General features: G+C 40.3%; 1 protein-coding gene across 1 annotated transcript; it reads right to left on the bottom strand.

The window, feature by feature from the left end:
- Positions 1-3,087: 3,087 nt before the first annotated feature.
- YIPF3 (Yip1 domain family member 3) lies at positions 3,088-15,027 on the bottom strand. Its single transcript, XM_063305490.1, has 9 exons — positions 14,799-15,027; positions 9,752-9,952; positions 8,960-9,066; positions 8,436-8,481; positions 7,608-7,700; positions 7,240-7,371; positions 5,715-5,828; positions 4,779-4,902; positions 3,088-3,541 (listed from the first exon to the last, which is right to left on the bottom strand). The coding sequence occupies exons 1-9, from the start codon at positions 14,892-14,894 to the stop codon at positions 3,426-3,428; spliced, it is 1,029 nt and encodes a 342-aa protein (XP_063161560.1). The 5' UTR covers positions 14,895-15,027; the 3' UTR covers positions 3,088-3,425.
- Between the last annotated feature and the right edge of the window lie 50 nt (positions 15,028-15,077).

The raw sequence follows: 15,077 nt of genomic DNA, 5'->3' as shown, positions 1-15,077 counted from the left end.
TACTTGCAATAGTGTCTTTGGGCTGTCTTTGGTATACAGCAGCTTCAAATGTTATTCTGCCTTATAATAATGTTTCTGTTAGCTTCATCTTATCTGCTCCCTGGGCTGTTCATCAGTGTTTGCATTTCAAACTTTTCATCTTGTTTGTAACACATTAAATGCTTTTGTCTTCAGCCAGGTCTTCAACTTCCCAAAATAGGTAAATATCTGTTTCCATATCAGAATAATGTTAAAATATTGTTTAAAGCCAGCAAAAGCAATTTGAAAAAACATAAAACATTTTTTTAAAAACTGAAAAATCCAGCAATTTACAGTGCAATCCTACATATTCTACTCAAAAAGTAAGCTCTGTTATCAGTGAGCTTGTCCCCATTGTTAATGTTAGAATTTTGGGGACAATAGTTCAATCAATCATGACCTGAAAGCAAGGATTCAATAACTGCATTCATGCCACACTCTGTGCTGTAGATTGTAGGGCTGGGCAAGCTTCAACAAGTGTTTGAAATAAATGCTTTTGACTTTGAATAAGCAGTCTCTGTCTGTTATTCATTAAAGCAGTCAGTTTTTTCTTCAGGCTTCTTCCGAATTATGTTTGAAAGGTATGTAGTCCTAATAATTTGTTTACCTATGGTTTGCTGAACATCTAAAAACAAGCCTCTTACGGCCAAATATGGCTTGTTTGGTCAATTCCTTTTGGGTACTCTTGCCCTGTATGTCTGTGAATTACTTAAGAGGCTTGGATATGGACAAAATAATAATTGGGAACAAAAAAAAGCATTCTTGTTCACACCTTGTGCTCAGCTACTTGCACAGTGAAATATGTTTTCTAACTGGTTTTCTACCCTAAAATAAATCACTGACCATATTTATTATTGGTAGATAGAACAAAACTGGGAAAGGGACTCTAGGGGTTTGGCCAGTGCCATTAAGAGGCCTTTATTATTTACTGAAAGTCTACCAAAAGATCTTTTAATCTTTTTTCCACTCCTGCTATCTAAGGGCTATTTAGCTCTGGGATGTATACCTCTTTGGGCTGTTAAAAAGTTTATCAACTCACTCTTGTTCTAGCAGTGGAAGAAGTGAACAAAAGCAAGAAAATAGTTGCTGCTGAAATAGAAATGGTTAGAAGTTAAAGACCACTGTGTAATTGGAAGCCACAAATAGATTTGCTTATTGTTTTCCAATTCCTGTTTCCATCTCTTCTCATCTCAAACTGGCTGGGGAACTCTGGGAGTTGAAGTCCACACATCTTAAAGTTGCCAAGGTTGAGAAACACTGATGTCGAGTGTAAGGAGCTGAACTGGAAGGGAAGGACAGGGACCAGAATTGTTGCTGTGAATCTATAAAACTTAGTGCAGAAAGGCAGTAAATGATCAGTGAGTGCCCTACACAGATACATGAGTAGGAAGCACGTACCTTTTGTATGATAAATTATAAGTGGTAGTTGATATTAGAAAACATTTTAACAGAGTTTGTAAATTTGCTTGTAGAGTAACCAACTGTGTTTCTACAAGGGGATGTACTTATCTCATTCACAGATATTTAAATCTTACGAAATAGACCTGATCTGCAAAAGCTTGTGATATAATGAAGGTGGCTAGTCTTAAATGCCAACTATCTTTTTGGTGGTAGTGTTTTTTTTCTTTTTGCCACAAAACACTAACACGTCTATTTCTCTGGAAAAGGGATGTGACTGTATATTACTTGCCTTCGGTGTAACAAAGTAGTCTTTTCAAGACAAATTAGCTAAGGGTAGAAACAAGACCAATACTAAATGGACACTCATTCAGCATCACAAGTTCTGCATACCTCCTGACACTTGCAGTTACCTGCACAGGTTTGCATTGCTCCACATGGTGATCGTGCAAACTACTGGCTGTTGGTGGGTAATATGGACCACACTTGACATGGGTATTCCCTGCCTCATATACTGCATTTGAGGTATTATTTTGGAGATCTACTTTCTCTTTAATTTCTTGAAATAGCTTGTTTTGCAGCAAAGTCACTACCTCATCACTATTTGTCAATAGGCTAGAAAGCACCCACTCCAGTATAGATCCTTGCAGAGGGAGGGAATTCACTTAAGCTTAATGGCAGCATTGCTCCCCCCCCCGTGGTTGGTACCACGTCCATCCGATCTAGACACGGTCAGTATGAAATGTTCTCTTCGCCAGGACTAGACCAGGCATTTATCTAATCTTTACCAATTCTGCCTGTTCTGAAGTTATGACAAAATATGGCAGTACCAAATCTCAGACTATGTTTTGTTATCTTTAGTTTCAATAAATAATTACTATATGCCTGCAAAATTATTAAAAATTTCAACTAATGCTCCTCTCTTATTGGCTAAATTTTTTTGTAGGACACAGTAGCTGCATCTTATGAACTGCAGTAATTCTTCCAAAAGATTGGAAAAACAGAAATGAAAACAAATAGCATAGTCAAGTGATAGGAGCTATATTTTGCATGTACTGTTACGAAAAAGCAGAACCCTGTACAGTATTGTACTTGTAAAGTAAAGTCAATGTCATTTTTCTAGTGCTCTTGATTAAATAGTAGACTAGGAATGCATGTTGCCTCCAGGGAAGAATCCAGCAGCAAAGTTGTGGAAATGTACATAATAGGGAGACATCTAATAGCAAAAATAATTGCTGACAATTAGCTAAAGCTTAAACTTGCTTTTAAAAGATATACCATACTTAAGAGGATGAGCTAAAACCTGCTATAAATACAAATGCACGACATTAATAAATTGCTCAAGAAAGAATGATTCACTCTTCTAAATGGGCCCTTCATTAAATGCTAGACTGCCACACACTGATAAATTATTCGGCTAACCAAAGACTACCAGTCTTGACATACAAGACTTCCTATGCAGGATGCAACTAACTGTTGGATTCAGAAGATGATTGTGGGCACTTAATAGTTATATTCTGTGAGCAACACTTGTGTAAGTAGGAAGAATGGATGGTGGTGTTTACCAGTATTAGCACTATCAATCAAAGCCAAATTATCTTACAGACAGGAAAAGAAGTGATGTACCTGCTCTCAATTTATGATGAGGGTCCAATGGAAAAGATTGCTGAGAACCAATATCCATTTAATTTAATTCTTCCCTTGACAAAGGAGGAGATACACATACCCTAAAAAGACAAGATCAAGCACAAAGAGTACACAGAGGAAAAGAATGACTTATGCAATCCCACTTAAATATACAGGGCCCATTAGGAAGGCTCTATCCAGTCCACTTTGGCCAACGTTGGACACAGGCAGCTCTTCTGAAATGTCCTTGGAGTCTTCTGACTTCACTTCCAAAAGCAAATCTGCAGATAAGCCAATTACTGCTGCTGTTGCTTTGTCCCTCTATTCTGGTAACAGCAGCAAAACGTATGACTGGGAGAGCATACCAGTCTGTAAGGCTATGTCTATGCAGCAACTGCTTTGGTTGTTATATTCATTATAGCAGAAGAAATGGCTGGAATGTCTCTGGCAACTCTCTGAAAGGGAGGAATGTTGGGTCTTTCCAAAGTGTCCAGGATTCCTGAAAGTCGCAAAATCAACAATATCAGTACTAAATACTAGGCTGTATTGTACCAACACTCATCATATTTAATTTCATATTACTCTGGAATTGCTGTTACTATTGGACATGGTCGTTGCTTAGTGACAGCAATTCTGGCAGTCACGGTTGCCGTCATTAAGTAAAGACTGTGTTGGTTGTTAAGCAAGGACCTCATGTGATTGCAACTTCTGACTTCCTGCTGGTTTCCCCATTGACTTGCCAGCAGGGAACATTGGAAATTGTGATCAAGTGACCATGGCTCGCTGTGACATCGTAATTATGAAAATTATGAAGATAGGTTTTACTCCTTTTGTAAGTATCAGCAGCATGAGAAGCTGACAGTTTAGGTACAATGAAAGACAAAGCAGGCTCCTCTCTAATCACCTTTTGCACTAATGCTGCTGCTTAGGTCAAAATCTGCCTCAAATGAATGAATGAATGAATGAATGAATGAATGAATGAATGAATACTATAGAAATAAGGGCTGCAGTATCAGAGAATGACTAAGTTGGAAGAGGCCATTTTGGTCATCCAGCCCCTTTTTCCATGGACTTCCTGGCAGACGGTTGTCTAGTCTTTGTTTGAGCCCACAACTTCTGTGAATAATTGGTTCTACTGTTGAACTGAACTGCTTTTACTGATATGAATTATTTCCTAAAATATACATTTGGAGTCATACTTGTGACAAAAATTTAGAGATGCATAAAGCTTATTGTTCTGGGAATGGAACATTCAGGAAAACTCTGGGGTGGTTGCTCTCTCTCATATATTGAACTGGTTTATTTCAGGGGGAGCCTATGATTTTCCAGAAGTGAACCCATCAAACTAGAAGCTGCTTATGATATTCCAGACATGGCTTTAGGCTCAGATGATGACCAGTTCTGAGAACAGCCAGATCTGCTGGTCCAGAGGAGATATGGGACATTAAAGAGATCTCTGGAAGGTTCAGTTTCTGGAACAATAGGTTTTGCACATACCTACCAACACATCTCTCTATATGAAAATTACAGATGTGAAAAAAGCCATTACATGTGAAATGCCCAAAGGAGGAATGGGGCCATCATACAAAATCAAATCACTAGGTTAAACATACGGAGAACTGCTGAAGATGTTCTCAAAGATCAGCCCTAAATTTGAAGGCTTAGTCCTACAAGGTCAGAAACGGTGGGCTGTTCTTCCAAAACCAAAATCCAATAGCTTTAATTTCTTCTCTTACCTTCCACAACCTTATGATAAGCAAAGTGCAGATAAAGAAGGAAAAGCATGTGCAGGGTAGCAAGTGCTCCACACAAAATGAGTCGCTGGGTATGTCCCACTGTGCGTGACACCAACACAGCAACCTAGGAAAGACAGAAATCAGAACTCATGGTTTACAATCTCCAGATACAAAATCTAAATAGCACAGGGACAAGAGAAATAACAATTTCTAAGATTTTTACTGAAAGAGAAGCTGCTTTAGGGTCCAAATAATTTCATTTGTCTCTTTCTATACCTTTTCTAGCCTTACAATATCCCTTTATAGATATGGTGACTGGAACTAAATACAGTATTCTAAACTTTACGCAGTATGCAGAATTACATACAGAACGTTAAAATAGAGCTTTAGTTTTAATACCTTAGCTTTTGAATTTGACTTTCTTTACAGCTGCTACATACAGGATTGATATTTTCATTAACTCGTGTACCTCAATTTCAAAATCCAAGTCTGTGTTACCTCAGACCCCATTTGTATATCACCAGAAAGGAGCCAAGATTTTTCATGACATATTATCTTAAGTTGTGATACAACTGCAGATCCTTGGTTTCAAAACTGCTTTCTTATTTCTAATAGCCTAAATAATTCTATATTTCAGGTTTAAATTTCTCACAGCTGGCCCTGCTGGTTGACAGTCTTGTGAACTATTGTCAGGGGCACAGGGAGTGGGTAGGTAAAGCAACCCAGTTTCCCCATTCCTGCAAAATACAGTTAACAAGACTTAAAATAAGATTCTTTTACCTAGACTGGTTGCATACAATCTCTTAAAAAACATCAGAAAATGGGCTGGAGGGAAAAATCCCCCAAACAACCAAATTCAGGTACTAATTTTCTCATTTACTTTTAGAATCACTTCTATGGCTTGCACAGAGCCTCCTGATGACTCCTATTACTCACCATTCGTAGTGTGGAGAGACCACCAATGCCCAGCCAGAAAATATAAAAAAGGGAATGAAAATGGATATTGTAGGTGACAAAGAGGGTGATACAGTGCCCAAAAAGTCCATAGCCCTAAAAGGAAGGAAGGAAAGCATAGCTAATCAGAGCAAGAAGGCAGGGGAAATTCTCAGGCAGAAATAACACCACTATACTCATACTGCTGTTCTTCCTGATACAGCAAAAAATCCAATAGCTACTTATCAGCAATCTACAGATTATCAAAATAACGTCTGGCTATTACAGCCAACTGAACAATAATCATGCAGACTAATGGAAATAAAGTTGTTTAGAATTTAATCAAAATTATTTAACTTTACCACCATCTGCCTCCATTTGTATGATCTACAGTGATGAAAGTTTGTGAACCCATTAGAACTATTTGTAATTCTGCAGTGGCTGAAAGGGCTACAGAGCTATTGCCAAAGACTTACCTCCATCAATCCAAGGCCAGGAGGATAGTGTACGAATGGAGGTACAGTACCACTGTTACTGTTCCCAGAAATGGTCATCCAACAAAAAAGAATCACTCCAATAGTCAGGAATTCACAAAGAATTCCAGAGTAACAGCAAAAAATGTGCAGGCTATTTCTGCATTGTCTTATATCAGTGTTCGTGAGTCCACCAGAAGGAGAACACTGAACAAGAATGGGACGATGCCAAGGAAAAAATCACTGATCTCAGAAAGCATATTGCTGCCTGTTTTGAACTTTGACAAGACTACCTGGATGATCCAGAAAGCAACTGGAAAAATGTTCTACTGACAGATGAGACAAAATGGATGTGTTGACATTAATAAGAAAACTATATTGGGAGAAAACAAAACAAGCATTCCTACAAAAGTGTGACAGTATTATGGTTTGGGGCTACCCTGAGGTCTCAAAGCTCAGATGGCTCATAATCATTGTGAGAACAATGGATTATAGATTGCATCTGCAAATTCTATAGGAGAGTGTCAGGGTTTCTTTCTGTGAGTTGAAGCTTGAAACAAATGAAGGTCACACAGCACAACAACGAAGCTAAACCCAGACATAGCTCTACAGCAGAATGGCTGAAGGAAAAGAAATCTGATGTTTTGGATTGTGAATTGTTCTAGGGGTTCACAAACTTTCTCTCACCACCGTAAAATATTAGTTTATTCTACATGTTTACAGACTGTCCTATTAAAAAGACTTTGGGCAGGATACAAAAGAGTAAAGTTATAAAAACAACAACAGTAATAAACCAACCCAAGATGGATACCAGGAACATTCCATTTGAATTGTAGGTGCTGTGGAATATAAAGACTGCATTATTGGCTCTATGATTGACAAAGTTGTTTATCTATACTTGGTGCAGATGCAAAACCATCAGCTGTCCCTAATTCAACATGTGCCAGATGTGATGGACTATCTTAACTATATTGCTTTGAGATGACTCTAGATTGGGAAAAGCTGCTCTAGACTCCGACAGGCCAGTCCCTAGTAGAAAGTTGACTTTTACTTACCAGCAGTGACAACATCTGGACCATGGTGATCTGAGCATTGCATAGGTATGCCAAGAAATATATGAAGGAGGAAACACCTATCCAGTAACCAAAGCAAGTGCCAATTGCTGTACCCATCAAGGTACCTTCCCTCTGCAGAAAGAGCAGGTGAATATCAGAAAGGCATCCTTGGAAAAATGAAAGTGGGGCTATCAAATGATACTTCCCATAGATATTCCATGTAGTGAGGTCTGCAGCAGGCATTAATTGCACTTCAAAACAAATCTTTCCCCATCAACAATGCGTACATGACTGCAACATCAAGGAAGTTCAAAAGATACACAGAACTGGCCACTAACCAGACAGGAAAACAATTTCCCCCTACTTACAATGATAGTATCTGATGTCTTCATTCCATGCAACAAGATAGCCACCAGCGTAAAGACTAGCATGAGAGGACCATAAAGCTCACCGGCTATCTTCTGTAAAATAATATATGGTACCCATTTATCAGTGTTCAAACGAAACCTATTGTGTCAGTCGGTTAAAAATATGTTCAAAATCTCATTCACATTTTGCTAAAAATTTGCAAAAGTTAACAGAACTATTACGGGAGAACAACTACACCATTTTTATAAGCAGCAAGTTATTCTGTGCCCCTTTCTGGCAAATGATTCTGACAGTGTTCAACTGACTTGATGTAGTATGAAAACTGATGATACACAATTCTAGATGAAGAGTTCAATTTCATATTTTTACTGAAATTCAATTTCTATGATCGATAATGATGCCCCAAGCACTTATCTATCAGGACTATTAAGTCTGAATGATCCAACAAATCTTGGTCCCACTGTACTGAAGGGCTGCTTGCTAAGTATAAACTAAGGAAGAGACATGACAATAGAAACAAGGAAGCAATATGAGCACTGGTCCACTACATTCTGAATATGGTCATCACTCCTTAACATTCACTGCTTACTCTCTTCTACTCAAGCAGTTCACCAACTAGAAAATAAGGGGGTAACTCACGATAGCTAGCACTCTATCACACTCATTTTATAGCTGAAGAAAAAAATGAAGCAGAATATAGCTTCATAGCATGATGATGATGATGATTTCATTTTGTATGGGTGCCCATCTCATCTAAGTGACTTTGGGTGGCTCACAACAGGTTAAGAAGTTCTACTTAAACACTTCCAGCTCTAAAACGAGCTCACCTGGGGGAAATTGATCATCCTCACAGGTATCATGGATTCCAGCAATCTGAAGCAAAACAGATTATACAGGAGAGTATTAATAGCTAGAAGGAAATGAATAAAGCATCTGAATTCTTAGACAGCCATCCCATTTAAATGCCATCTGTCTGTCTCCCTAGCAGATAAAGTACATAGATTATGAATGAAAAGAAGACAGAACTGATACAACAGAAGCAGAATCATGTCTCCATACGTATTCTTCGCATGGCCATCCCTGTGTCCCACTTGCGAGGCTTGAAAAAGACCTGCAATTGAAAACAAAACCAAAACCCGGGTGGTAGTTGTTCCTAAGCCTGAGCATTATGGAACTGAATGGCTTTTTTTCATTAGCAGAAAACAGTATCAGTGGTAGATAACTGCTTTCAATCACAAATGGCAGCTCTGCTATTAACATTATTAAAATGTTGCTATGATAAGGAGCACCTCCATGAATGGCACTGATAGACAAGGCAAACTGAAAGGAACAAGCTGTCAAGCTTGCTTACCTGTTCCGAACTTGGTTTGGCTCCACATCAAAATAGGGCCTGAGGATATCAATATTAGCGTAGAGATTGAAGGCTTTTGAAGCTTGTCTCTTTCCAGCCTGCCACATCTTAAAAAGGGAAGAGATTTATAAAACAAGCTCTCCTTTCTCGTTCTGCAGAATTAAGGGAACCTTTAAAAAAATTACTGCAGATCAAGAACGTTTCTAGTCCACCATATCAAAGCAAAATTACTTAGTATAGGATCATACATATAGAGAGACTATTGCTCTAGATATTTTTTTCCCTCTTACCTACATGAACAAGGAGGTTAACTTTACTTCTGGGATCATAAGGAAGTAAAACCAACCTGAGTAATGTTTTTGTCATAAACCCTATAGTAAGTATTGACCATGTAACTTGGCTAACACACTGTGCTAAACCATGATTTTGATTAAACATGATTTATTGCCTAAGCTGAATGGCTAGATTCAAATAACACACTAATTTATAAATCACAGTGGTATAGTTTGCACAGTATCACAACTATAGTATGATTTTTATCTAATGAACCAAGACTTTGAGTGGTGAAGAAGCTGCCCCATATATACTCTATATTAAACCACATACTGTACTGCCTATCTAAGAAAGATATAAAGATATAAAGGTATAAACAGAAGATCAGTACTGTACTATGGAAGAAGGGTCAGAACATTGTCCCTTTGAGGACTAGAATCAGAAGCATGCCGGAGTCTCCTAAGCTCAAACTTCATCAAATCAGAGGAGCGCCAGTAAACCAATATGATCTCCATTTACCTGATCAGCTACCTGCCGACTGAGCTGCCCCTTGAAGCCTTTCATTCCCAAGAACTCTCCATCTTCTTCATCAGCAGCAGCTGCTTCTGCATCCACTTCCTCCTCTTCCTTCATGCGTTGGTGCATTTCACCCATGTCTTCAAAGCTAGAGCCAGATGTGTCATCCATGTTTTCCATGTCAATTACAGCAGAGCTTCCACCCTGAGTAATGCAAACATATACAAGTATTTAAATGCAGGTGCACAATCATCCTCTCTTAACAAGAACTATGGATCAACACCAAAAAGAAGGCTCAAAGAAACAGGATTTTACTAGGTCATGTCCACTGAGAGAAAGCACAAAATGTTACAAAAATTAGAATAAGCATTACTCCCAGTTTGGGATTTCATATTTATTTATTTTTCAAATTTCAGCACTGCCCATCTCAAGAGATACTAATTTATGCAGCTACTTTTGTTTATTCGTTCAGTCGTTTCCGACTCTTCGTGATTTCATGGACCAGCCCACGCCAGAGCTTCCTGTCGGTCGTCAACACCCCCAGCTCCCCCAGGGACGAGTCTGTCACCTCTAGAATATCATCCATCCACCTTGCCCTTGGTCGGCCCCTCTTCCTTTTGCCTTCCACTCTCCCTAGCATCAACATCTTCTCCAGGCTGTCCTGTCTTCTCATTATGTGGCCAAAGTATTTCAGTTTTGCCTTGAATATCATTCCCTCAAGTGAGCAGTCTGGCTTTATTTCCTGGAGGATGGACTGGTTTGGTCTTCTTGCAGTCCAAGGCACTCTCAGAATTTTCTTCCAACACCACAGTTCAAAAGCATCGATCTTCCTTCTCTCAGCCTTCCTTATGGTCCAGCACTTGCAGCCATATGTTACTACAGGGAACACCATTGCTTTAACTATGTGGACCTTTGTTGTCAGTGTGATGTCTCTGCTCTTAACTATTTTATCGAGATTTGTCATTGCTCTTCTCCCAAGGATTAAGCGTCTTCTGATTTCCTGGCTGCAGTCAGCATCTGCAGTAATCTTTGCACCTAGAAATACAAAGTCTGTCACTGCCTCTACGTTTTCTTCCTCTAATGCAGCTACTTATCACTACTCAAAGAGTAGGAAAAACCTGATTTGTCTCTATTTGCTACATTCTGCCATATATACTGAGTAAACTTAATGTCTGGAAATAATTAGAGGCTACTACTGGAGTTTGTGAAGAAAAACTCCATTTATAGATGCAAGAGTATTAATAAAAGTGCTGTTTTCAGGAACACTAAGTAGTATTGGAAACCATTTCAATATAAAACTGTTACAGCCTGAAGAAAAGGCCAAGATAAGAGACAACATTGCTACACTTACCCAGCGCTGGAAACCTCTGAACTAGACCACAAAGTATAGTACAAGGGTCTGGCAGGTGGTGTAGAATACTACTTGGGATGGGATCCTAGGAATGTATCTTATCATTGCTGTGGAGTTTTATTAGGTCAGGTCAGGTCAGGTCTGGTCTGTTTCTGAGCTAAACTCAAAGTACTATGCTTATTTTTAAGTCTCTGTGATGGCCTGGTCATTAGATATTAAAGGAATTCTCAGTTCCACCTACCTGAAAAGTCAGCCACATACATTCTTATCTGGGTACCTTCACCAGGAACTAGAGAAAAGCCTTTTCCAAGCGTAACACATATTTGGGATCCTTTGCCTGGTCCCCATTTTTGACACTTTTTTCAGATTAAACAAGGTCTTTCTGTTTTCCTAGGCTTTAGGTCCTTCATTTTTTACTCCTTAAAAATATCCTTTATGTATTCAGTCCTTTCCTGTTTTTATGTTTGATTTAACTGAAATCACACACAACACTCTGGAAATATAATGTCCTGAGGAGTGAGATGTAAAATCACAAGACAAAAAATAGACCTGTGTCACTGAAAAGAAACAAACAGCCAGTTACCATATCTCGTTTGCAAAAATCCAGACAATTACTAGATGCCAACAAAAAGAGACAGAAAATGCTAACTGCTGCTATGTTGCAGCTGCCCAGATTTCTGCAGCCCAAATATAGTTACCTATATGCTGGACAGGAATCTTTAGACAGAGTATTTATCTTAAGCTGGAAGAAAACCTGCTAAATTGGTTTATGGATAATATGCTCCATTTGCAAAATCAACAATATAATGAAAAATGCTACTACTGTTCTACTCAGAAAGGTATTCATATCTTCCCTTTTAAAAGAATGCACTGCTTTTAGTTTGATAGTACAGTATAATGGCAGTATAGTTAACAGCAAACTGGAATCTAACAGTAACAGTTTATTATTAAAAACTCTATCATGTGATAAGGAAGTAAACATAAAACCCACAAGTTTTCTAAGCTGTACTTACATAGGAAGATATATTTGGATATGTACTTGTTTTTACTTAAGTTTAAAAATAGCAAGCACCAACAATGCTGCAGAACCAATTTCTATTTTTAAAATTGCACTGCAGTCCTAGCTTAATAACCCTAATTGGGACAGGAATTTCCATCACTAAGTGAAGCGGTCGTAAGTATCATGAGACTGCACTGCTTAGCGATGGCAGTTCCAGTTGCCATCATTAGGCAAGGACCTTATGATTCTCCTGCCCTGTGTGAACTGCTGGCTCCATCCTGCTGCCTCCTCCCCAGCCGGGCCTGGTGAGCTCCCTTTGGCAGACGAGGCTCCGCTGTCCTCCCACGCTCACCTCTACTTCAACTCCCCTCACCCACCTATCTCCTCATCTCTGCCCTTTTGGCTGCCCTCCATTCTGCTACCTCCACCTACCCCTGCCACCCCCAGCTGACCTTTGCTGTCTCCTTCCTCCCGCTGCTAATGAAATGTGCCCAGCCAAGGCAGCTGCTGGCTCTTTGCAATGCCTCTGCAAGACCTCGTGAGGCCTTGTGAAGGGCCAGCAGCTGCCTTGGCCAAGCACGTCTCATCAGCAGTGGGAGGAAGACGACAGAGAGGGTCAGCTGGGGAGGCGGGGTGCAGGGTGTGAGGCACTGCAAAGGCCAGGCATGCCTGGTCAGCAGCAGGAGGAAGAAGATGGCAAGGGACAGCTGGGGGTGGCAGGGGTTGTGGAGTGTAGGGTGGTGTGGCTGCAGGGCAGAATGCAGGGTGGCTGAGGCACAGAGTATAGGGCAGTCAAAATGGCAGAGATGGTGGGAGATAGGTGGGGGGGAAGCTGAAGCACAGGCTGCGGTTGTAAACGCAGGTGGGCTGCAAAGTGCCCAAATTTTGATCACGTGACTGCAGGGGTGGTGGTGGTAGTGCTACAATGGCCGTAAACAAACAAACAAACTTCAAGGACCAGCCATTCTTTCAGCACTAGCATAACTCTGAATGGTTGCTGAACGAATGGTTGTTAAGTGAGGACTACCTGTATTGTATTTATGTCATAAACTACCCTGACTTAAAGATACTGCTCTTCCCACTTGCCTATTCTCCAGGTCTCTGTCACAACACTGAGGCAGGTTACTACACTGTTATCAAAGAGTGCTAGGCACGATATTTTACTACTAAATTAAAATGGAACACAGAATAAACACTAATAACATTCACATGCTTTGGGGGAACCGTAATTAAAACTGCTGCTTTTTATAGTTGGGCAGATAGTCTGTTAAACAGATACATCAATATTTAACTGAACTGATAGATACCCACTGAATAGTAAATGCTTTCCATAGGATGCATGCTGTTGGAAACATAGAGCAACTGGATAAAGAAGACTGTAAATGAGCAAACTTATGTAAAATGCAGAAAGAGTAAGAAATAGTAACCAAAAATTTAAGGGGCAAGAAAAAAAAACTAAATTTAGTTTACATCAATGCCATTTACAGTCTTACCACTTCATACCTGTCTATCCTTGAAAACATTACTTGCTTCCACATGTCCATACCCAGCTATGTGGCACATTTTATTCTCTAATGCAGTGTTTTTTAAACTTTTTGCTCTCAGGACCCCTTCCCACCTTTAAAAATTATGGAGGACCCCAAAAGAGCTTTTCTCTGTATGGGTTATATTTATCAATATTTACATATTAAAATTAACACATTTGTAGAACATTTATTTATTGAATCATGTAAAAATAGCAATATTAAATTAATTAGATATTAACACAAATATTTTCATGAAAACCTACTTTTTTACCAAATAAAAAATAATAATGAGAAGGGTGACATTGCTTTAAATTTTTGGAAATACCTTTAAGATCTGGCAAATAATTTTGATTTTGCAGACTGCTCAAAGGGACTTGGGGGACCTGCAGTAGCCCTGGGACCACACTTTAAGAAACACTGCTCTACTATAGTGCATTCAGCATTATGGGTAAATTTTTGAGTCTTGTGCAACTATGATTATAGCAAAGGCAACAGAAATGTACGATAAGACTGCTTACAGAACTTGGGTGGGTTGGCAGAAAAGACGACAACAAGCAGGTTGGGCTATTCTCTCTGAAGGCTGCCAAACATTCAGTAAGTTTGGCAAACAAACTGCAGCCAAAGAACAGCAACAGAGGAATGTGGATCGCTGTCTTTTATTAGAGCAATACAATCTAATCCAAGTACAAGCTTAAACATAATGCTGGGAATAACTTTTCATCTGCATAGCTGTCCAATTCTACCTGGAAACCAGGAACTAAGCTTAGGCAAGGCGCTTGCAAAAGCTAAGCAGCAACTTGGAGGATCAGATATCCGTGTCTGGAATCCAGCCTCCTCCTCGCGCAAAACGCCTTTGGGACCTTTTCCTTGCAGACATTTATTTTACTGTGACACCGTCCACGACTTTTGCTCGTTCGCACAACATGCAGCGATTCTCTTTATGGACTCCCTCGCAACGCACTGACCGAGCTCCAAGGGACATGCTCGCAGTGTCAGCCACTTTTCCCCCAGCCCCGCAGAGAAAATAGGCTCATTTCCTGCCTTGTTGGTGTTCCCAAAGCAGTCTTAGGAACGGGGCGACGGCGGCTCCGCGGAAGGGGAGCGTAATTCGAATTCGACAGCTGGATCCCGAGAGCGGGGAGACGGGAAAGCACCTGCCCGACCCCCCGCTACCTGCATGTTGTCTTCGAAGGCTCCCCACTCCGCGGTCGCCGTCGCTGCCCCACTCCTCGCTCCCCCGGCGTCCGCGGCTGCCCCGGGGCCGGACATTTCCCCAGCAGCGCCTTCGGAGGCGCAAACGCTAACGGAAGAGCCGGGCGACCGGGGCCCGACCCAAGGCGAGGCGGAAAGAGCCCGGATGTAGCAATGCCAAGGGAATCCCACTCGGGGGTTACGGAGCCGCACGGGGGACGTGGAGGCTCAGACGTTCTCGCGAGGTTTCTCAGGAGCCGG

The sequence above is a fragment of the Candoia aspera genome, chromosome 1 (assembly GCF_035149785.1).
Source record: "Candoia aspera isolate rCanAsp1 chromosome 1, rCanAsp1.hap2, whole genome shotgun sequence".
Taxonomy (NCBI): domain Eukaryota; kingdom Metazoa; phylum Chordata; class Lepidosauria; order Squamata; family Boidae; genus Candoia; species Candoia aspera.
Note: the sequence above shows the minus strand (reverse complement) of the source record. Positions and strands in the feature narration are given on the sequence as shown.